General features: G+C 42.7%; 1 protein-coding gene across 1 annotated transcript in view; it reads left to right on the top strand.

The window, feature by feature from the left end:
- PHEX (phosphate regulating endopeptidase X-linked) overlaps window positions 1–24,206 on the top strand; it is a 211,700-nt gene that overhangs the window by 145,144 nt on the left and 42,350 nt on the right. The window contains exon 15 of the mRNA XM_028122607.2: window positions 9,395–9,453. Within this exon, the coding sequence (XP_027978408.2) occupies window positions 9,395–9,453 (59 nt within the window). The remainder of the gene's footprint in view (window positions 1–9,394; window positions 9,454–24,206) is intronic.

The raw sequence follows: 24,206 nt of genomic DNA, 5'->3' as shown, positions 1-24,206 counted from the left end.
GAAAGAAAGAAAAAAGAAAGAGGAAAAAAAAAAAGAAAAAAAATATAAAAACAAAAACAGAACAATACAAAAAAAGCAGAATATGATCAAATATGATCAGGGTAGTCCATAGATCAGTGCCACACACTAGATTTTGTGCGTATTTTGGTCTGTTAGAAAAAAGTGCCTCCTAAAATTTTAAGGGAAGAAAGACATATATGTACAAAATAAGGGTTGATACAATGAAGGGATAGAAGATGACTGTAAAGATGAAAATTATAAAAGATTTTATAAAAGGACTTGATAAGATAAGAAGTTGTTTGAAAAAAGAAAGAAGAAGTTTTAAGAAAACAAGCGAGAGAATGTGATCAGGCAGGAGACTAGAACAGAGCCATGCACTAGTGATTTAGGGTATATTTTGATCTGTTAGAAGAAACTGTATCTCAAAATTTTAAAGAGAGAACAACTTATGTATATATGCCAAAAATAAGGGTAACTACTATGAAGGGATAAAATATGACTCTAAAATTGAAAAATAAAAAATGTTTTTTTTTTTTTTAAAGAGATTGATAAGATGTTGGTTGAAAAAGGGAAAAAGAAAAATAAAAAAAAAACAGTTAACAAAAATTAACTTTGATGAACTAATGAATCATGGTAAAAAAAAAAAAAGCCATGAATTCTATGTGCAGTATTCCCCTAGCGCTGGAGTTCTCCCGTTCTCCTTGATCGGTAAACTTGGTCTTGGCTTGCTGGCTGTTCGTGCTGATCTTCTGGGGGAGGGGCCTGTTGCCGTGGTTCCCAAATGTCTTTACCGGAGGCTGAATTGCCCCGCCCTTGTCGGTCCGGGCTAAGCAAGCTGCTCGGGTTTGATCTCAGGAGCTTTTGTTCCCTGCAAGCTCTCCGTACAGCCTTGGAGGACCAGGGTGAACATGGTGGCCTCCCAATCTCCACCTGGAGGAGCTGAGAACTCGGGGCCCCGCTCCTCAGTGCGCCCACAGAGAAAAGCAGTCACTCCCTTGTCCCCGGTCTCCGGCCGCTCTCCGTGCTCACCTGGCCTGTGACCGAGCGTTGCTATCTCTGACACCCGACCCCGTGTGGAGTCTCCAAACCCAGCAGATCCCTGCGGTGCGTTCCCATGCCGCTCCTCCCGGGGGAGGAAGGAGAGTCTCCCCGGCTCTGCCAATTGTTGGGTCCCTGCTGGAGAAGCAGTGGCCTGACTGGGCCGCGGATCACAGTTTATGGCAACCCCGAGCTGAGAGCCCGCGCCTCAGCTCCGTCTCTGCAGCCAGCTTCCCCGCTCCGATACCCGGGAGCTCTGCTGCACTCAGGCACCCCCGGTCTTTCTGTGACCCCAAGGGTCCTGAGACCACACTGTCCCGGGAGGATTCCACCCCCTGCTTAGCCACTGCAGCGACGTCCCTCAGCAGAGCCAACTTCTAACAGTTCCGATTTTGTGCTCCGCGGCTCTATCACTTGCCAGAAGCGGTCGGCGGAGGCCCCTCCCCCGCCGTCTATCTTCCCGAATATCGCCTCGGATTCACTTCTCCGCACGGCCTACCTTCCAGTAAGTGGTCGTTTCTCTGTTCAGAGAATTGTTGCTACTCTCTTCTTCGATCTCCTGTTGAGTTCATAGGTGTTCAGAATGATTTGATCCCTATCCAGCTGAATTCCTGAGACCAGACGAAATCTAGGTCTCCTACTCCTCTGCCATCTTGCTCCGCCCCCTGTGATTTCCTTTCTTGACTGCTTTTCTTTCTTCCTTCTTTCCTTCCTTTTCTTTTTTTGTTTTTTAAAGATTTTATTTATTTGAGAGAGAGATGGAGGGAGAGAGAGAGAGCGCGCGCGCATGAGCGGGGGAGGGTCAGAGGGAGAAGCAGACTCCCCATTGAACAGGGAGCCCGATGCGGGACTCGATCCTGAGACTCCAGGATCATGACCTGAGCCGAAGGCAGTCTGACGCTTAACCGACTGCACCACCCAGGCGCCCCCAGCCTACTCTACCTATCCTGATGAAACTAAGTTCTTACTGACCCAGCTGGGAAGGGCGGGAGCTGCCCCTGGCAAGAAGGTCACAGACTCCTCTTTTACTTACTCTCAAGCTTTAGCAATTTTTCAAAATTAAACATTTTTCAATGTGTTGTTTGGCTTTGATGATCAATTCCCAGACCCCTAAAGTGGTTGTTGATGATTTTGTCCAGTTTTATACTTGATTTTTGTGGAAAGGATTTGCTGACTTTTTCATATACTCTTAGCTGGAAACCTGGATTCATGGCCCACTTATTTTTTTTATGGCCCACTTTTTAACCTTGGCTGATATTCTGGTCTCCAGATCTTTGGCTGGCTCTTGTTATGCTCTCTGGGTCTCTTATTGCTCTCCCTTCCAACTCTCTGCTCTGTTCTAGACTCTAGAAACTCTAGGCACTGTACCAACCCTTGGCTTAAGCTGTGATTACTGCCTGTCCCTCTTACCCATGGCTGCCATCTACCCATCCCTGCCCTTTGCCCTTCTAGCCTTCTTACACACCCACAAAGTTAGTTACAAGCGTTGGACTTGAAGGAGGAGGCCTACAACTGAACTATTCCCCTGCCCATCCCTGACTCCAATCAAAAGAACGCAGAGGTTAGAAGGCTTTCAAACTTCTTTGGAAATGACAGATAACAGCTTTAAAGTTCTATGTTCCACTGTCCTTGGTTCTCTCTTGTCATCACAGTATCTCTCAGTCCATCTCTCGTGCTTCATTCCTAACCTCAGTTATTCAATAGAAATTTTAGATGTAGGGTTCTAAAAGTAGCTTCTTGAATCTGATGACTTCAGCAAATGTTTTCCAGTATCCTGATGAGCCATCTACATGTAGTATGGTAGTCACAGATCTGTGTGAATCATCCTGTTTTTTTTTTTTAGATCTACTTCAGATCAGTTCAAACTCTTCTTGCAATTTGTGGAAAAATCAAGGTATTTTTGTCACCAGTATTTTTTCTGAATTTTCAGGGTTTGGGCTTCTCAACATTAGAGATGCTGTCAGGGTAATTCTTTAATTTCAAAATGCTGTTTTTCATTTGGCTATGTAGTAAGGCTTGGGTTGCTAATTGAAAAATCCCTAAGTGTGTCCTCTTTAACATCATCTTAAAATACTGATGGACTGTCAGATTCTAATGGCCTTGACTATTTCTAATATTTTATTTATGCCTTAGAAAAATGCTGGCTGACTTTGTGGGCTTAGGTGAACTCTGTGATCTTGTGTAGTTTTTTTCTCTGTCAGAATACCTCTTTCACAAGGACATTAAATTGGTTAATGTTTCTGGAAAAGTTATCCAGGAATGAAAATCAGTGCAATAGTACTAATACTTTTTAAATTTTTTAAATTTATTTTAGAGAGAGAGCACATGTGCAAGCAGGGGAGGGGGCAGAGGGAGAGGCAGAGGGAATCTCAAACAGACTCCCTGCCAAGTGCAGAGCCCAACCCAGGGCTCTGTCTCAAGACCCTGAGATCACAGTCTGTGCCAAAACTGAGAGTTGGACACTTAACTGACTGCCACCCAGGCTTCCCTCAAATTGTACTAATTCTTGTTTCCTCAGACTATACGTATATTTCAGGGAAAACAACATCAAAGAAATTTAAGGTCCTCTGTGTAGTAAAGTGGTAGGATAAGTCATTTTTTAAAAATTATTTATTGATTTTTAAAAGATTTTATTGATTTATTTGACAGAGAGAGACATAGCAAGAGAGGGAACATAAGCAAGCGGGGTGGGAGAGGGAGAAGCAGGCTTCCTGCTGAACATGGAGCCCCATGCAGGGCTCGATCCAGGACCCTGGGTTCATGACCTGAGCTGAAGGCAGACGCTTAACTGAGTCACCCAGGTGCCCCAGGATAAGTCATTTTTTTAAAGGAAATTTTGGGCTGCTCCTTTTTAAGTATTGTAGGAAATTTTAGCTTCATGATACACATTGGCTTTAGTTCACATCTTTTAGTTTTAAAAATTGATGACTTAATCTGGTGGGAATGATTCTGGAGTAGCTCCACTACACTAGTTTACTTTGAACAGCGCATCATGATTTTATTTCCACAAAGCCCTGAAATATCATTTTGCTTCTTTGTGGGTATAGGAGATAAATACACCTTATCTTTCATTCTCATGGAATCTATTTCAGCTGAGCTAATGTATATTAAGAAGTTTCTAACGCAACGGGAAATGTCAACAATAATGGAATTAATTGGGTGGTCATACCTGAAGGTACATACTCAGGGCTTGGTTCTCAGAATTGTCACTTCATCAGCTTGCTTAAAAATAGAGGATTTAGTCTACTGCTTGGCTTGAGTCAAAAGTAATTTTTTCCCCGTAGGGTCCCCCTTCTTTGACAGAAATGACTTTAAGTCAGCTTCCCTATTAACTCACTCTCATTCGTCTGTGACCAAACATGTCTGGATCTTTTTTTTTTTTTTTAAGATTTTTACCTATTTTTTGACAGAGACACAGTGAGAGAGGGAACACAAGCAAGGGGAGTGGGAGAAGGAGAAGGAGGCTCCCCGTGGAGCAGGAGCCCGATGTGGGGCTCGATCCCAGGACCCTGGAATTATGACCTGAGCCAAAGGCAGATGCCTAATGACTGAGCCACCCAGGCGCCCCTGGATCTTCTTTTTCTATCTTTTCAAAAATATGTAAAAAATACGGGGCGCTTGGGTGGCTCAGTTGGTTAAGTGGCTGCCCCTTGATTTTGGCTCAGGTCATGATCTCAGGATCCTGGGATGGAGCCCTGCCTTGGACTCCATGCTCAGCCGGGAGTCTGCTTCAGGGTTCTCTCTCCCTCTGCCCCTTCCCCCTGCTCTCTCTCTCTCTTTCTCTAAAATAAATAAAAATAAATAAATCTTTAAAAAATATGTAAAAATACATCAGATGTCTACACAAATTATGGTTTTGCCCATAATTTTTGTTTGCAAAAGCATTATCTATAGCATGGAATGGGAAGGATATAATCTATAGGATATTAGAAATAAAGCAATAAATATTCTGTGGTTTTGTCATTCCATATTCCTGCAACTATCTTTAAGAGTTGATAGGTAAAATGTAAAACCTTAGCCTGTTGTATATCTCTTTTATATGGTCCATAGAAATTGGGGTACCAGTTTGTCTTTAGACAATTGTATTTCATTATTACTATTACACTCCTTTTGTGTATTCCATTGTCCAGTATAATTTCATCCCCATATATTTTTCTTCTGAAATTTATATGAGACCTCTTCATACCTTGTCCACTAAATCCTTCCCCAAACACAGACCACAGGAACACCCTAAGGTCATGGTAAGAAGAAGTTAAAGCACTTGAATGACACTCTTTGTTTATTCAAGTAGATGTATATATAGCAGTACAGTCATTTACATAGATGTAATGATCTGCTCAGCACATGCCACTTGGACAATAGTCTTAGCCCATAAGGAGCTTAAAATCTTGTTGGGAGATAAGTTGTGTGAACTCATATGCTTTCAGGGCTCAATCAGTTAACAAATGGTGACCTAGACAAGTACAAATGCTAGGGGGTGGTGGGGACTGTGGAAAACTAGTCATTGTACACCTCATTTAAAGGAATTCCAATTCAGTCCTTTTAAAAGCCATCATGTTGGGCAAATGAAACATTTTTATGGGAAAATTCAACCCAGTGGTTACAACTTAATCTATGGACAACCAACTTTTTGTGTTTCATTTATCTATTGCTGTGTAACAAACCACTCAGATTTTTTAGAGGCTTAAAACAAGAATTACTCATTTCTCTCTCTCTCTCTCTCTCTCTCTCTCTCTCTCTCTCTCTCTCTCTCTCTCTCGGCTCTGGCAGTCACTGGGCTGAGCTGGGTGGCTGTTGCTTCCGGTCTTTCATGTAATTGTAGTTAGAGAGTGGCTGGGGCTGGAGTCGTGGGGGAGGCTTCTTCTCTCGTGTCCAGTGGCTGATGATGGCTGTTGGCTGGAATGTCTCCTATGGCTTTGTGTACTGGGCTTCTTTACAGCATGCTGATTGAGCAAGAAGCATCAAAGAGCAAGTTCCTGAGAAAGAGAGGCGGAAGGGAGCATGTTTGTACACCAGGGGGAGGTTGTACTGCCTTTAATTGCCTAGCTTGGGAAGGCCCGTGGTGTCATTTCCATTGCATTTTATGTTGTAGAACCAAGTCACCAAGGCTAGCCTATAATCCAGAGAAGAGGAATTTAGACTCCACTTCTAAATGGGAGGAGTGTGAAAAAAATTGCAAACACCTATTAAAACCAGGGTAGGTAGCCTTATGTTAGAGAATAGTAAAACTAAATATATAATAAACTTGGATATAATGAGGGAGATAGACAAAATATTTAATGGCTGGTGTGGCATGGGCACTGACCAATAAGAAGAAATAATAGCACCCAGAGGTGGTAGGATCTACTGGTACAGCAACTTAATATCAGTTCTGGGTATAATCAAGACTCCAAACATACCTTAGAGACAGCAAGAGCTCTGGGAAGTCAGGAAAGGTGAGATCATGTGTTTGAAGTAAGATGTTTTAGGTACTCTTGCTGAAGCTTCAGAGGCCCAATCGGGCCCCATCCGATTGTTTGTTTTCTTTGTTTTGTCCACCTTTGTCCATCAGGAGTTAGAAACGTTTTTCCTGCAGGGACCCTTATCCTCATGTTTTGCAAGTTCATTCTTTGCTAAAGGGAGGGGGGAGCTGGGAGGGAGCGGAAGAGAAGGGATGAGCTCTAGGAATACACATCATCTTTTGTACATAGTATGCTTCAGCCCAATATCATTTAGAAGCCAAGCTGAGAGGCACCCGGATTCTCCCCTCTTGACTCAAACTTCAGGTGTAGAAATGCTGGGTTCTTTGGGTAATGTGTTAATTTTCTGTTGCTGCTGTAACAAATTACCACAGCGTTAGCAACTCAAAACACAAATGTATTATCTCACAGTTCTGGAGGTCAGAAGTACAGGATGGCTTGGCTGGTTCTTCAGATCCAGGTTTCATAAGGCTGGAGTCAAGGTGTCAGCTGGCTGGGCTCATAGCTGGAGGCTCTGGGAAGAATCCTGTTCTAGGCTCATTGAGGTGTTGGCAGCTCCACCACCTGGTAGTTTTGGAACTGCCATCCGTACTTGCTTGCTGGCTGTCAGTTGGGAGCCACCATTCCCTTCTCGAGGCTTCTTTCTGGTCCTTGCACCGTGGTCCCTACATCTCAGCCAGCAACAGCATGACAGATCCTTTTGACTCTTGGAATCTGATTTCCTCCATTGCATCTCTGGGGTTCCAGCCACGGAAGGGTCTCTGCTTTTAAGGACTAGTGATGAGATTGGGCCCACCTGGATATCCAGGATAATCTCCTTGTTCTAAGCTTTAACCTTAATTTCATTTGCAGAGTCCTTTTGGGGATGTAATGTAACCTCTTCACAGGATCCAGGGATTAGGACATGAACATCTTTTGGGGCACCCTAATTCTACCTACTACAGGGAGTGACATTATGATGATAAAGGGCCTTTTGCTTCCACTTGTTTCCTCAAGAAAGTAGACCAGTCAGCAGGTTTGTTTGCTAAACATTAGGGCTTACTGAAATACTATTCCTAAATCCAAAGGAAAAGAATACGCATTTTATGGAAAAGAGTATAGATGTCGGTTTTGACTAGAAGAGGCACTCTTGTTTTCCTGATTTCTAGGAATGTCTCCAGGACGATGTAATGCTTAAAGAACTGGTTTGAAAAAAAAAAAAAAAAAAAAAAAACTGGTTTGAAGTCAGACCAGACCTTGGGCAGGTTATATAATGCTTGTTAAGTCTCACTGTCCTGGTCTATGAGATAGGCTAGTAATTCCTATAGTTGCTGTGGGGAAGAAAACCCGAGGAATAGGGTGTGCTTAAGGGCATCATGAGTGCTCAGTGAATGTTCGCTGCCACTACGACTACTAATGATAGTAACAGAATGACCTATTCATAGACTTCTTTATAGGGAGAAGGTATGTGTGGATCAACTAGAGTCAACACTTGGATTTCCTACTAATTTCATATTAGTCTGACTGACATAAATTATTAGCTTGTCATAATTCTTCTATTAGGTGTAAACTACTAAAATGATTGTTCCGAAAAGGGATTTATACGAGTTTATTTTAAACAATTTAGCTTAAGACAACTTGGTTTTCATCATAAAGGGTGGGACCTCACAGGCATCTAAATTAGGGGTCCACACACTGCAGCTTGTGGGCTAAATCTTGCCTGATGCCTATTTTCGTGTGGCCTGTGAGCGCAGAGTGATTTTGAGAGAGAAATATTTGCAGTCGATTTGAGATAAGAAGCACTAACCTTGAATCCCAATTAAGCAAAAATGTTATTCTGCCTCAAAAGAATTCCATTCTTCTCATTAACAGGCTGTCTTAAAAAAAGTTGTACTCAGTACATTTTTAATTTCATCAGTAACATTTTGTGGAAGCTTTGCTCTTACTCCAGAAGAACCTACATAACATCTTTGATTCTTGCCTCTTTGCCTGCAGAATGCCTAAATGTTTACCATCTGACTTTTGACAGAAAAACATTTGCCAAGCCCTGATCTAAGTAATCTATGCATCCACGATCTCTTAATGCAGTACCGTAATTTTATAGCTAAAACCATAGCCCAGGAAGGTGGGCAGCCATTCCAACACAACCCAGCTACTTAGTGAGAGGCAGGATGAGCCATTAGATCTTTTGGTGCTTAAATCTGTGAACTCAGGGGCACCTGGGTGGCTCAGTCAGTTAAACGTCTGCCTTCAGCTTAGGTCATGATCCCGGGGTCCTGGGATGGAGCCCCGCAATGGGCTCACCTCTCAGTCAGCGGCGAGTCTGCTTCTCCCTCTCCCTCTGATCTCTCTTGCTTTCTCTCTCTCAAAGAAATAAATAAAATTAAAAAAAAAATCAGTGAACTCGCGACTGGAGCAGGCAGACCCTTTGGGGGTAGCATGGTCACACTTTAGTCATGTCTCTTTATGTGGGCCTCTGTACTGTCATCAATCTAAAACCTCTAATGGACAGTTCAGAGGTGATGCAGCATACAAACTTAGCTGTCCCATGGACCCATTGAACAGGGCCTGCCGAACATCAGCTTGTTGCTGTTTCCATCTCTGGGGAGAGTCCTTTAGATTCTAGAATTTCTTCTTAAACCTATTTCAGAAGCACCGGTGCTTTTTCCGTAAAGTTAGTAACAGTGAATAGCCAGGCATGTTGATATATTCTCGCTGAATCCTGTTCAGTTTAGGATGAGATTGTTCACTGAACAGAGCAGTAACCCTAAACTGAGGTGATAATTTGCCTACGTGCCCCACTTCCCCATTGTTCCCTGGTTATTTGCTAATAAATCCTGCCGCCTTGTGTTCGTTCTTGCTGCCCTCCTGCCTGGATAATGATGATTGCCTGGTGGTATTTGCTTCTCTTTCTACAGGTGGTTCACAAATCCAACGACCGTCAATGCCTTCTACAGTGCATCCACCAACCAGATCCGTGAGTACCCAGCTTCTTGTCTCCTTGTTAACCTGGTACAAAACGGAAGGAACCCTTCCCTCACTATGATTTCTTTATTGCCCTCCAAAAGTGATCAGGTATGTTGGTGAGGGCAGTTTCCATTTCTCTCCCCATATGCCCGATTTTCCTCTCTCCCTTCACCTTATTGAGTAAACAAACAAACGACAATAAATAAAATTACAGTGCAGTTGGCCATGAAAAGGAGCAAGCTTCCACTTTTCTTTCATCATGATCTTAATGATTTTGTCCAAACCATTTGTCTCTTTCTAGGATTGATGGGAAAAACAAGCGGGAAGCTGGGCTGATGGCACAACCTGAGGGGACTATCTATAAACAAAAGCTTGGCAATGTTCTGATTAGCCTTAGGATGTAAAGTCTTAAGTTGCTTTTATTTACATGTGTTGAGTAGATAAAATTATAAATGCCATGAAAAGTTTAAAAAATGATTAAAGATCAAATTAAATAAAAAAACGTGACAGCACCAAGTGTTGGCAGCAGGGACACACGTACCTACGCTGGTGGAAAGGTAAATTGGTTCACCCGCTTTGCAGAGCAGTTGGGTGAAGCCTGGAGAAGCGGAAGGTGTCCCTGCATATCTCTGACCATCATGCGCACTCCTGGCATGGGCCTCAGTGCTGTGTTTTCTCAGTGTGGTCTTGGGACCAATGGCAATGGCATCATGGGGGAATTTGTTAGAAATGCCAATTCTTGGGCCCCACCTTAGATCTATAGTTCTCAAACCCTGCACATGGGGCTCAGAAATCTGTTTTATTAAGGCTTCTGGGTAACTCTGACATAGCTTGAGAACCACTGCCTAGAGGTCTCACCTGAGACATCACCTGAGGAGGCCCATGTGAGAATGCTCATACTGGTGTTTATAATAGCAGAAAAAGGGGAATAACCTCTGTGTCCCTCTGCAGGAACATGGCTCAAGTGTGGCATGTTCACCCAAAGGAATTCCAGATAGCACCGAATAATGAATGACCTAGAGCAACATGTGTTAACGTGGATAAAGTTCACAAATATTGGTTGTGTGGGGAAAAGGACAACTGGGGAAAATACATCAAGTATGATACCATATAAAAAGTTGAAGAGCATGCAAAAACACTTCTATATATTGTCTAGAGGTATATCCTCTTGAGTGAAAGTATGAAGGCATTCATGAGAACAACAGACTTTTGAGTTCGGGTTGGCAGTGACCTGTTGTGGGGAGGGTGGGCTGCTCCTGCTCAGGCCCTGGCTGGTTTCTCATCCCTCCTGTACCTCTCCTTGTCTTCCATCTTCACTCCCTTGCGTGGTGATAACATCTAATCTCATGCTTTTAAGCACGCACTTTGTTGAATGTGGGGAACGGAACTTACAAAGACTTGCCGCCCTTGACCATAGGCCCATCTCCTCCTCATTAGATACCCTTCATAGCCTCCTCGCTGGTCTCCCCGCTTCTGTCCGTATCCCCCTTCAATCTGTTCTAAATCTCATATTGCAGCCATTTAAACATGTTTTACAATCTTCTCAGGTCCCTCCTTTGCTCAGAACCGGTTATCAGCTTCCCTTCCCATTTAGAATAAAAGCCAAATTACTTATAATGGCCCTCAGGCCTCTTACTGCTGTCTTATGTCACCTCTGTTCCAGCCACACTGGCCTCCTTCCTGTTCCTAGAACATGAGACTCTTCTGTCCTAGCGTTTATACTAGAGGCTCTCTGCCTTGGAAAATTCCCCAAGTGATCTGCGTAGCTCATGCTCCCATTTCCTTCAAATCTTTGCTTGAATGCCACCTTCTCAGTGAGGTGCCTTGCCTGCCCTCTGTTAATCCTCCCTGCTGGCCCTCATCCTAGCAGGACTCCCTGGCCGGAGAGGACACAGCTCTGGAGCCATGGCTGCCAACTCCCAGCAGGCACAGCTCATTAGAGTCGCCCTTGTGTGGCCACTTTTGGGAATGGCAGTCTCTGAGGGACTGGTCTGAGAGCATAATGAATAGAAGGAAAACAAGCAGATGGTGGTAATTTTTGATTTCTACATTAATTTGTATAATCAGATCAGTTAAATATTTTGAATATGTTGAATGTCACTCCTTACTCTGGAAAGACTCATTATTATTTTTTTCCTCCCAGTGTTATTGAGATGTAATTGACAGTGAATGTATGTAACATGTGCATCATGATGTTTTCATATAGCTCCAGATTGAGAACTAAGATGCATATGTTACATAGGAACTTAAGATATTTGAGATTTTATTTTATTTTATTTATGTATTTTTTGGAGCGAGAGAGAATGAATGGGGGAGGGAGGGGTAGAGAGAGAGGGAGAGAATCTTAAGCAGGCTCCCTGCCCAGCGTGGAGCCCGATGCGGGGCTTGATCTCACAACCCTGAGATCATGACCTGAGCTGAAATCAAGGGTCGGACACTTAACCGACTGAGCCACCCACGTGCACCAAGATATTTGAGATTTTAATTATAACTACTATTTATAATAAGAATTATATGTGAATTATAATATTAGTTGGGATAACCTATTGGGCAATAGAAAATTCTTTGGATTATCTTTTTCTCTAAAAATCCCCACTTTTTATTTTATTTTATTTTTTTAAAAGATTTTACTTAGCACAAGCAGGGGGTGGGGGCAGAGGGAGAGGGAGAAGCAGATTCCCTGCTGAGCAGGGAACCAAATTTGGGGCTCGATCCGAGGACCCTGAGATCATGACCTGAGCCAAAGGCAGATGCTTAACTGACGGAACCACACAGGTTTTTATTTTGAACTACTTTAAAACGTACTAAAAAGTTACAAAACTACAACACAGAGTTTAGCCAACCACCCCACTGTTAGCATGTAACTGTAGTGCAACGATCAGAACCAAAAAATTAACATTGGTATATCACCATTAATTAAACTCAAGGCCTTACTGAAATGTCACTAGTTTTGCCACTCATGTTTTTTCTGCTTCAGAATCCTATCAAGATCCCCCATTACATTTAGTCATTATTTCTTCTTAGTCTCCTACAGAGTGTAATAGTTCTTTAGTCTTTCTTTGTCTTTCACGACTTTGACACCTTTGAAGAGTACTGGCCAGTCAGTTTGTGGAAGGTCCCTCAATTTGTGTTTGTCTCGTGTTTTCACACGATTGGACTGAAGCTAATGCATTTGGGACATGAATGTCACAGGAGTGATGTTGTGTCCTCCTTAGTGCATCATATCATCAGGTTTATGCTATCAGTGTGTCTTCTTGCTGGTGATGTGACGTTAGCCCTGATCACTTGGAGAAGGTGGATTCTCCTGGGTTGCTCCACCATAAAGTTGCTATTCCCCCTGCCTGATTAGGTGGCAAATATCTTGGGAACTCTATCACTGAGACTGCATATATCCTGTTTCTCTCCAGTCTTTCCCTCACTGATTTTAGCATCCATTAGTAAAACTTGCATGCAGCAAGTGTCCCTGTACTGTTTGCTCACTGTTAATTTCCATTTCTTTCCTTCCATTTGTATTGCTGTGAATTCTCTTGTAAGGAAGGGGTTGCCCATTCACCCATGGGTATTTTATTCTGTGGGTACTAATCCAGTACTCTCATTTTCTATGTCATTGCTCCAAGTGTTTGGCTCTGGCTATGAGGAGCTCTCATGGGTTTGCTGCTAGGATCTTGCATCACAGTGCTCCTCAACTTGCTTTTTGTTAACTGAAGCAGATGCCTGCTGAGCTCCTTGAGCTACTGAGTTCTCTCTGTGCAGGGGGGTAAGTCCCTTTCTTAGCCTGGATCCCAGCTGCCCACCTTTTCTGTTAGGAGCTTTCAGACTTGACTCGTAGAACATTTCTTCTTCCAGACGGGGTCCAGAAACCAGCAGGAGTCAGACTGGGTGCAGCATAGAACGGTTGAACTGGGTCCAGAAACTGCCTGGATTTGGACTAGATTATCCATTTTATCTATCTATCTATCTATCTATCTATCTATCTATCTATCTATCTATCTGACAGAAAGAGACACAGCGAGAGAGGGAACACAAGCAGGGGGAGTGGGAGAGGGAGAAGCAGGCTCCTCGCTGAACAGGGAGCCCGATGCGGGGCTCGATCCCAGGACCCTGGGATCATGACCCGAGCTGAATGAAGATGCTTAATGACTGAACCACCTAGGCGCCCCTAGATTATCCATTTTAAAAGATGTTTTATTATGTAATAGTTGGCACATGCCAAAGAACATATGTAACATGTTAAAACATATAAATTATATTCCTATGAACCTCTCACCCAACCGAGAACTAGAACATTCCCAATATCATTGCATCTGTCCATGCTTCTCCCCATCCCATTTGTCTTGCTCACCATAGAGGTAACCACTTTTCTGATATTCATGTCTATCGTTTTCTTTTTTTAAAATAAATTTTAAGCCATTTATTTTTATAGCACAATAAGATAGTATCATACTGCATGCAGTCTAAAGTAACTTAGTTTTTTTTTTAATCTACATGTCATTAAGATTCATCCATGTAGCATGTGACAGTGGGGTTTTCGTTTTCCCTGCTGTATAATATTTCATTGTATGACTGTACCTCAGATTACTTACCTGTACTTTATCTGTTGACAGACCTATGTGTTCTCCTACCCCAGGGTTTTGGTATTATGAACAGTGTCACAGTGTCGCTGTGAATATTCTTGTTCATGTCCCCTGAGATGAATGTTTAGGGTGTATACTGGGAGTGAAATTACTGGCCTATAGGGCATGCAAATACTCAACTTTGCCAGATAACACCAAATGGGTGGCAAAGAGAGTGTTCCAAAGTACAGAAGTGTTTTCACCAACTCTCATTTTTATCACCTCTTGGCATTGGTAGACTTGATTTTCCCCAGTCTAGTGGCATTGAGATAGATTGTTCACAGAGTCTTCCCACGCTCACTTTCCAATGTCAGTGAATGCTTAGGGCTGCTTTGGGGATTTAAATATGCCTAATAATATTCTGCCTCTGGGATTCACTCCTGCTCAGCCTTTTTCTTGTCTGGGTAGAGCTGATCCTAGCACAGGTTTACTGAAGAAACAGCCCTTTCAGGGTAACCCAGTGGTTTCTTGAAAGCTCATGAACAGGGGGGTTTGAAATGAACAATTTGAAGCAGTGTTTTAATTAAGAGATTCAAGCTGTTTCTATTTTCCTAATGACAAGTGCTTGTTCTCATTACATTCCCAGGCAAGATGACAAGGAATCCTTTGAGTGACTTTCTCTCTCTTTTCTGATTTTCTGGACCACAAATTAAGACAGGTGGAGTTCCTTTTTAGACATTTCCCCACTGGGTTTGCTGGGACTCCCCCCCACCCCAGCCCAAACCCCCAACTGCCTTCTTTTTCCTTCACTGAAGAAGTGAAAAATTGAGGTGATTTTCTGAAATGAACATCTTTATTGATTAGGGGCTGATTCTGACAGCGTGTGGCCATCTGTTTAATTGGGTTTCACATCTAAGATGTAACTATACTTAGTAACGTGATTTATGAGAATTTCATTCGGTTCCCGTTATGATTTTCTGATTTATGCCACTTAAGTCCGCTTCTGCTCGCAGTAGAGACTTGAGTAGAAAAGACAAAAGTCTATAGGTTTTTGGTTTGTTTTGTTTTTTCTTTGTTTGCAAATTGATGTCTTTGTCTGAAACCCTATGACTTGTGGCCATATTTCAGTGTTAGAATTTTGCAGTGTGGTCATACTTGTTATTTTTCTACCCTCGTCAAGCTGGGTAGCAGTGTCTTCAGACAGAGTGCAGTGTACCATAATAATGATTCAGTCTGCTATATGAGGAGTTATACAGAGGAGCTGTTGCAGAATTTAATTATATTTGAACCGATAAGGTGGTTAAAGAGGACAACAAGGAGCTGGGGTTATTGTTGCCTAAGCTTGTGCTTTCCTAGCTTTGTGATACCTGCCCAACTGGTCTTCCTGTTGGTATCTCCTGTTACCCAGAAATTCTACTCTTAATAAAACAAGTCAGTCCTTAGGCCCACCAAAACACATGAACATCGAATGTTCATAGGAGCTTTGTTCATAACAACAAAAACCTGGAAAGAACCTAATGTCCACGAATAGAATCGGTAAATAAATTGTGGTATATTCATATAATTGAATATTACACAGCAGTGAAGAACAAACTGCTCCAAGCTACAGTCTGTGACTGAATGCTCAGTGAGATGCTTCATGGTTCCAGCCACGTAAAGTACAGGAGGAGGCAAATGAATTTAAGTGATGGAATTGAAAACAATGACTACCTTTGTGGGGGGTATTGACTGTGAGGGGGCCTGGGAAACATTTTCCCAATTTGGCAGGTGGTTGTACAGGTGATACATGTATGAAATCTCATCTTGTTCCACTATTAAAATTTGTGCCATTACTATATGTGTATAATACATCAACAGTAGCACTCTCATCCCGCCACCATAAAAATTTTTATAACAGCATATAACACACATACACTTTTTTGGGCTTGTAACAACTTACATCAGGCCAGGCCTCCAGAAGCAGAGACCAGGGATTGGCAAACTTTTTCTGTAAAGGGCCAAATAGTAAATGTTTTTGCCTTTGCAAGCCATCCATTCTCTGCTGTCAGTTCTCACCTTTGGCACTGCAGCTGTAGAGAGTTCATAAACAAATGGTCACGGCTGTTTTAGTAAGACTACGTGGGCTGTAGTTGGCCAACCCCTGGTATAGAGCACTGCAAAGGGATGGAACCCAGGAGGACTTGAAGAGTATTCTGACCCAGCTTACAAACTACTTTGGATCTAATCAGGTGGTGGTACCAGGGGCGGGAGGGTGGTAGAATGAATAGCTCACATTTGGCTTTCATTTCTACTAACATGGGCTAGTCTTCAGAATAAAATTCATTTCGTGTATTCATTCTCAATGTGTATCTGTAAAATGCTTCATTTCAATGTTGGTTTTTATCATCCTATGTCTTAAATCATTAAAGAATTACTGCAAGCAAATAAAATCTTGGCTTGAAAACAAGCAGGGACTGAGGGCTAAAATCAATGATTCTATTATCTTTGTTGTAATACCCAAGGGATTTGGTTACCTGGGTTTAATCACAGATATTCTGCTAAAGAAGATAAGCCTTTGACCAGAGGCTGGGCTTATGCTGCCCTCAAGCTATAGTATTAATCCCGAAATCAAACATAGATTTGTTTTGCTGTTAAGGAAATGATTATATTTCAAACTGAGAGAATTGCTCATACTTTGTTGACTCTGCCTAAAACCATAAAGTAGAAGCCAAGTTAGCAAATACTCACCTGTGACCTCTAGAGGAATTTAATGAAAGTAAAGCCTTGAATGCGTCTGACACTCTATTTGGGGACAATTTGGGAATAGTCTTCCATGGTTTTGGAGGTAAAAGGAAACTTAAGTGGTCAACTAATCCAAATTTATCATTATCTAGAAGAGATTCTGGCACTCACAGCAATTCTTAGGATATTTTCCCGCTTATTTAGTATTTACGGATCTCCCAGTGATTCTTCTTGGTGTTCATGCCGGCCTGTAGTGCCCTCCGACACTGAATAAAGCTGACCCTTGTAACTAATGGGATACCATGGAAATGATGGAGTATGACTTCCAAGGCTGGATCATAAAAGACATTGTGGCTTCTGCCTTGCTCTCTTGGATGGGTCACTCTGGGGGGAAGCCAGCAAGGATGTCATGAGGGCACTCAAGAAGCTGGCGGAGAGGTCCACAGGCGAAGGACTGGAGGCATCCTGCCCATAACCAGTAACACGTGTGCACATGCGTCTTGGAAGCAGATTCTCCAGTCCGGCCAAGCCTCCAGACAATGGCAGCCAAAGCTGCCATCTTGACAGCAACTTCTTGAGAGACCCTGAAACAGATCACCCATATAAGAAGTTTCTGAATTCTTGAGTCTGAGAAACTGTGAGATAGTAACTGCTTATTGTTTAGAGCTTCTATGTTTCAGAATACTTCACAGCAAGAGAGAACCAACAGAGACATTACAACTTGCTGGATACTGAGTTTGCTGCTAGCTTGTATATTGTAATATACTGTGGCAGTTAAGAGTGTGGGCTTTGATGTTGAATCCTGGCTTGGCCACTTGCGGCCTTGAGCAAGTGCCTTAACATCTTTAAGCCTCAGTATAATGATCTATAAAGTAGAGGTAATAGGTAATAGTAGTGACGGTCCTGTAGAGTTGTCTTGAAGATGGAAGGAGTATATACAGTAAGCAAAAGACTGGTTTTTAGTAGGTATTCAATAAATCTTAGCTATTAAGTGTCCTTGCTTTTGAGAAGTTGGGAGAGACAGAAAGGTGACCAGTCATTTGTAAGACACAGGGAGTGTGCAGCAGAAGACATGCAATGCATTGTGGGAGCCACAGAGGAGGGATAACTGATCTGGGGGAGTCAAGATCGGCTTCAAAGTGACAGCAATGTTTGAGTAGCTATTGAAAGGAAAAAGACATTTTCTAGGCCAATAAGGGAGGTTGGACCCTGCAGGCAGGAGGGGTGCTGGCACAGAGGTGACGGACAGCAGAGTCTGGCAAAGAAGATCCCTAGGATGGTGAGATGGGCACAGCTGCTGGGGCATAGGCTGCGTGTGAGGGACATGACATGTGGAAGAGGTGGGCGAGGGCCTGGTAAGCCATTCTGAGAAACAGGCCAGGGAAGCTAGGCGAACTTTCTTTGGGAGGCAAGAAATTTCAGTTTTGCTTCCTTCGTCTTTTTTTTTTTAAGATTTTATTTATTTATTCATGAGAGACGGGGGGTTGGGGGAGAGAAGCAGAGGGAGAAGCAGGCTCCCAAGGAGCGGGGAGCCCAATGCGGGACTCGATCCCAGGACCCTGGGATCATGACCTGAGCCGAAGGCAGACGCTTAACCATCTGAGCCACCCAGGCGCCCTGCTTCCTTTGTCTTAAAGCTGATGGCATTCCTTGGAGAGGGAGAAGAGTGAGGTCACTTAGACCAGTTAGGATTTTGGCAAATGGTTCAAGAGAAGGATGGAGAGGGTCTACGTTTAGGCAGTGACAGTGATTGGAATAGGGAGTGGCTAAGTTAAATCCCAAAAGCTGGCTCTCAAGTAAGCATGTGGTGGGAATACAGGTGCCAGTTTTCTAACTGGTCCGGTGATGCTGGAAAGGACACCCTTAAGATGGAGAATCTCATTGTTCTCTGCAGCTCCTCTTCACCGAGAGCTGGTCACAGGCCCAGCCTGGTGACAGCTACTTTAACCTATGTTATCACTCATCTGCACAGTAGCTCTGTGGTCTCGGCCTGCTGGGCTGATTTTACAGAAGAGGAAATTGAGGCTCAGACAGGCTAAGTCACTTCCCAGAGACCACACAGCTAGTAAACGTAGAGTTGGGAATATAGCCCAGCTTCTCTGATTGCATGTTCTTAACCTTCACCCTACGCTATTCGTTACTGTACAAGGAAAGAGAATTACATGAAATGAGACATGTGAACGCAATCTGAAAAGGTTAAGGGCATAACATGTTAGAGTGTCTATCATCATTACATCATATGCTCACCCATGTGGTGGGAAGATTGTTTCCATCTGGTATGGGACTAAAATGCTACAAGATGTGGGGACACCTAGGAGGCAAGGGTCAGAAGGTCAGATGGTTCCCAGGTCCTGCCGACATCACGTCCCAATGGGCTGTGGCCTGGACCAGCAGTTTATTACTGGTGCCCGTAATCTCCGTGCTTCCTCGGGTTTGGGCAGAGTGGAACAGGTGTTGTTTGAGAGATGCCATAAGCTACCTTGAAAAGAATATTTAGATGTACTCTCCGAAAAGGTTTTACTTCATAAAATTTACTCTGAGATTTAAGAAGTTTTGTTAATTGGGCTGAAGTTGTCATAAACTTAGAATACGTTGCAAAATTGCCAGGTGATGCACTCAGCAAGGTTGTGGGACACCTGCTACAATTATTTTCAGACGTTCTTGCCCTGGTCTGTTCCTAATACAGTTCCTAATACAGTTCGTTCTCAACCTCCCCGCCTACAATCCCTGGCTCTGAGGCCTGACCAAGGAGGCAGCTAAGAATGACATCCTGGGTACTGCCCCTGGGGGACAAAGGTGCCCTCAGCCGGGAAGCCCTGCAGTGTCACTGGCATTCGTGTTACTGTGGTGAGTCCCAGGGCCAGTGCCTGGTGGGGGGAGACACATTTGCCACCTGCAGGGAACTTCCGAAAACATACTCGCGGGGCAGGACAGATGCTGCTTCCAGACCCAGGACTGTGCAGCTTCACTGCAGGGCTGATAGCAGGAAGCATGGCATGATTATCGGGGGCAGTCTGATGCATGAGGTGGGGTGTGAGTGGGGCACTCCCTGGGAGTGACCCGGATGTGAGCCAGAGTGAGGCGAGCACCAGGAAGTTGGCACAGAGCCGTGCTGATGGGAGATGGGAAGTCAGGCTGAAAGCTCACTCATTTATCCTGGTGGTCACAATGTCACTTGTCCCCCCTTGAAAGAATCAATAGTCTTTCACCCTTATTACAAAAGTAGTTAATATTTATTGTTGAAAAATCTAGAAAATGTTTAGCTAATCTAAAATTTTTCCAGCGAAAATATTTTTTAAGTTTTTATTCTAATATCAGTTAGTTAACACACAGTGTTATATTTGTTTTAGGTGTACAATATAGTGATTGGACACTTCCGTACATCACCCCGTGCTCATCACACGACAAGGTGCCCTCCTTCATCCCCATCACCTGTTTCCCCCGTCCCCCACCCACCTCCCTCTGGTAGCCAGCAGTGTGTTCTCTAGAATTAATCGTCTGTTTCTTAGTTTGTCTCTCTTAAGGGGAAAACTTTTGCTCGTTTGTTTTGTTTCTTAAATTCTACATATGAGTGAAATCATATGGTATTTGTCTTTCTCTGACTCATTTCATTTAGCATTATACTCTCTGGCTCCATCCATGTCATTGCAAATGGCAAAATTTTGTTCCTTTTTATGGCTGAGTAATATTACACACACACACACACACACACACACACACACACACACACACACCCTTCTTTATCCTTTCATCAGTCGATGGACATTTGGGCTGTTCCCATAATTTGACTATTGTAGATAATGCTGCTATAAACATTGGGTGCATGCACCCCTTCAAATCAGTATCTTTATATCCTTTGGATAAATACCCAGTAGTGCAGTTGCTGGGTCGTAGGTAGTTGTATTTTTAACTTTTTGAATACCCTCCATACTGTCTTCCACAGGGGCTGCACCAGTTTGCATTCCCACCAACAGTGCTCGAGGGTTCCTTTTTCTCCACGTCCTCGTCAACACCTGTTGTTTCTTGTGCTTTTGATTTTAGTCATTCTTACAGGTGTGGTGTGATACCTCATTGTAGTTTTGATTTGAATTTCCCTGACGGTCAGTGATGTGGAGTGTTTTTTCATGTGTCTGTTGGCCATCTAGATACCTTCTTTGGAGAAATGTCTCTTCATGTCTTCTGCCCGTTTTTTAATTGAATGATTTGCTTTTTGGGTGTTGAGTTGTGTAAGTTTTTTTTTTTTATAGATTTTAGATACTAACCCTTTATCAGATACGTCATTTGCAAATATCTTCTCCTATTCCTTGGGTTGTCTTTTAGTTTTGTTGATTGTTTCCTTTTCTGTGCAGAAGCTTTTTATTTTGATGTCCTGTGGTTTATTTTTGCTTTTATATCCCTTGCCTCAGGAAACATATCTAGAAAGAAGTTGCTACAGCTGATGTCAAAGAGGTTACTGCCTGTGTTCTCTTCTAAGATTTTTGAGGTTACAGGTCTCACCTTTAGGTCTTTCATCCATTTTGAGTTTATTTTTGTGTGTGACATAAGAAAGTGGTTCAGTTTTATTCTTCTGCATGTTGTTGTCTAGTTTTCCCAACACCATTTGTTGAACAGACTGTCCTTTTCCCATTGGATATTCTTTCCTGCTTTGTCGAAGGTTAATTGCCATATAGTTGTGGATTTATTTCTGAATTTTCTGTTCCGTTCCATTGATCTACATCTCTATTTTTGTGCCAATTTACTGTTTTGATGGCTACAGCTTTGTAATATAACTTGAGGTCTGGAATTGTGTGTGATGTTTCCAGTTTTGCTTTTCTTTTTCAAGATTGCTGTGGCTACGTAGGGTCTTTTATGGTTTCATACAAACTTTAAGATTGTTCTAGCTCTATGAAAAATGCTGGTGGTATTTTGTTAGGGATTGCTTTAAATGTGTAGATTGCTTTGGGTAATGTAGACTTTTTTTTAATTTTTTTGTTATGTTAATCACCATACATCATTAGTTTTTGATGTAGTGTTCCATGATTCATTGTTTGTGCGTAACACCCAGTGCTCCACGCAGAACGTGCCCTCTTTAATACCCATCACCAGGCTAACCCATCCCCCAAACCCCCTCCCCTCTAGAAACCTCTGTTTTTCAGAGTCCATCGTCTCTCATGGTTCATCTCCCCCTCCGACTTACTCCCCTTCATTCTTCCCCTCCTGCTATCTTCTTCTTTTTTTTTTTCTTAACATATATTGCATTATTTGTTTCAGAAGTACTGATCTGTGATTCAACAGTCTTGCACAATTCACAGCGCTCACCATAGCACATACCCTCCCCAATGTCTGTCACCCAGCCACCCCATCCCTCCCACACCCCACCACTCCAGCAACCCTCTCAGTTTGTTTCCCGAGGTTAAAAATTCCTCATATCAGCGAGGTCATATGATACATGTCTTTCTCTGATTGACTTATTTCACTCAGCATAACACCCTCCAGTTCCATCCACGTCGTTGCAAATGGCAAGATCTCATTCCTTTTGATGGCTGCATAATATTCCACTGTGTATATATACCACTTCTTTATCCATTCATCTGTTGATGGACATCTTGGCTCTTTCCACAGTTTGGCTATTGTGGACATTGCTGCTATAAACATTGGGGTGCACATGCCCCTTCAGATCCCTACATTTGTATCTTTGGGGTAAATACCCAGTAGTGCAATTGCTGGATTGTATGGTAGCTCTATTTTCAACTGTTTGAGGAAACCTCCATACTGTTTTCCAGAGTAGTTACACCAGCTTGCATTCCCACCAACAGTGTAGGAGGGTTCCCCTTTCTCCTCATCCCTGCCAACATCTGTCGTTTCCTGACTTGTTCATTCTAGCCATTCTGACTGGTGTGAGGTGGTATCTCATTGAGGTTTTGATTTGGATTTCCCCGATGCCGAGCAATGTTGAGCACTTTTTCATGTGTTGGCCATTTGGATGTCTTCTTTGGAAAAATGTCTGTTCACGTCTTCTGCCCATTTCTTGATTGGATTATTTGTTCTTTGGGTGTTGAGTTTGATAAGTTCTTTATAGATTTTGGATACTAGCCCTTTATCTGATATGTCATTTGCAAATATTTTCTCCCATTCTGTCGGTTGTCTTTTGGTTTTGTGGACTGTTTCTTTTGCTGTGCAAAAGCTTTTTATCTTGATGAAATCCCAATAGTTCATTTTTGCCCTGGCTTCCCGTGCCTTTGGCGATGTTTCTAGGAAGAAGTTGCTGCGGCTGAGGTCGAAGAGGTTGCTGCCTGTGTTCTCCTTTAGGATTTTGATGGGCTCCTGTCTCACATTTAGGTCTTTCAACCATTTGGAGTCTATTTTTGTGTGTGGTGTAAGGAAATGGTCCAGTTTCATTCTTCTGCATGTGGCTGTCCAATTTTCCCAACACCATTTGTTGAAGAGACTGTCTTTATTCCATTGGACATTCTTTCCTGCTTTGTCAAAGATGAGTTGACCATAGAGTTGAGGGTCCATTTCTGGGCTCTCTATTCTGTTCCATTGATCTATGTGTCTGTTTTTGTGCCCGTACCATACTGTCTTGATGATGACAGCTTTGTAATAGAGCTGGAAGTCCGGAATTGTGATGCCGCCAGCTTTGCTTTTCTTTTTCAACATTCCTCTGGCTATTCGGGGTCTCTTCTGGTTCCATACAAATTTTAGGATTATTTGTTCCATTTTTTGAAAAAAGTAGATGGTATTTTGATGGGGATTGCATTGAATGTGTAGCTTGCTCTAGGTAGCATTGACATCTTCACAATGTTTGTTCTTCCAATCCATGAGCATGGAACGTTTTTCCATTTCTTTGTGTCATCTTCAATTTCTTTCCTGAGTATTTTATAGTTTTCTGAGTACAGATCCTTTGCCTCTTTGGTTAAATTTATTCCTAGGTATCTTATGGTTTTGGGTGCAATTGTAAATGGGATCGACTCCTTGATTTGTCTCTCTTCTGTCTTGGTGTATAGGAATGCCACTGATTTCTGTGCATTGATTTTATATCCTGCTACTTTACTGAATTCCTGTATGAGTTCTAGCAGTTTTGGGGTGGAATCTTTTGGGTTTTGCACATACAGTATCATATCATCTGCAAAGAGTGAGAGTTTGACTTCCTCTTTGCTGATCTGGATGCCTTTGATTTCTTTTTGTTGTCTGATTGCTGTGGCTAGGACTTCTAATGCTATGTTGAATAGCAGTGGTGATAGTGGACATCCCTGCCATGTTCCTGACCTTAGGGGAAACGCTCTCAGCTTTTCCCCATTGAGAATGATATTCGCTGGAGGTTCTTCATAGATGGCTTTTATGATATTGCAGTAGGTACCCTCTATCCCTATACTCTGAAGAGTTTTGTTCGAGAAAGGATGCTGTACTTTGTCAAATGCTTTTTCTGCATCTATTGAGAGGATCATATGACTCTTGTTCTTTCTTTTGTTAATGTATTGTATCACGTTGATTGATTTGTGGATGTTGA

Source organism: Eumetopias jubatus, unplaced genomic scaffold (assembly GCF_037043125.1).
Source record: "Eumetopias jubatus isolate StellerSeaLion01/CBP00866 unplaced genomic scaffold, mEumJub1_p1.0 scaffold_11, whole genome shotgun sequence".
In the NCBI taxonomy this organism is placed as follows: domain Eukaryota; kingdom Metazoa; phylum Chordata; class Mammalia; order Carnivora; family Otariidae; genus Eumetopias; species Eumetopias jubatus.
The sequence above is the reverse complement of the archived record's forward strand: the minus strand, read 5'-3'. Positions and strand labels throughout refer to the sequence as shown.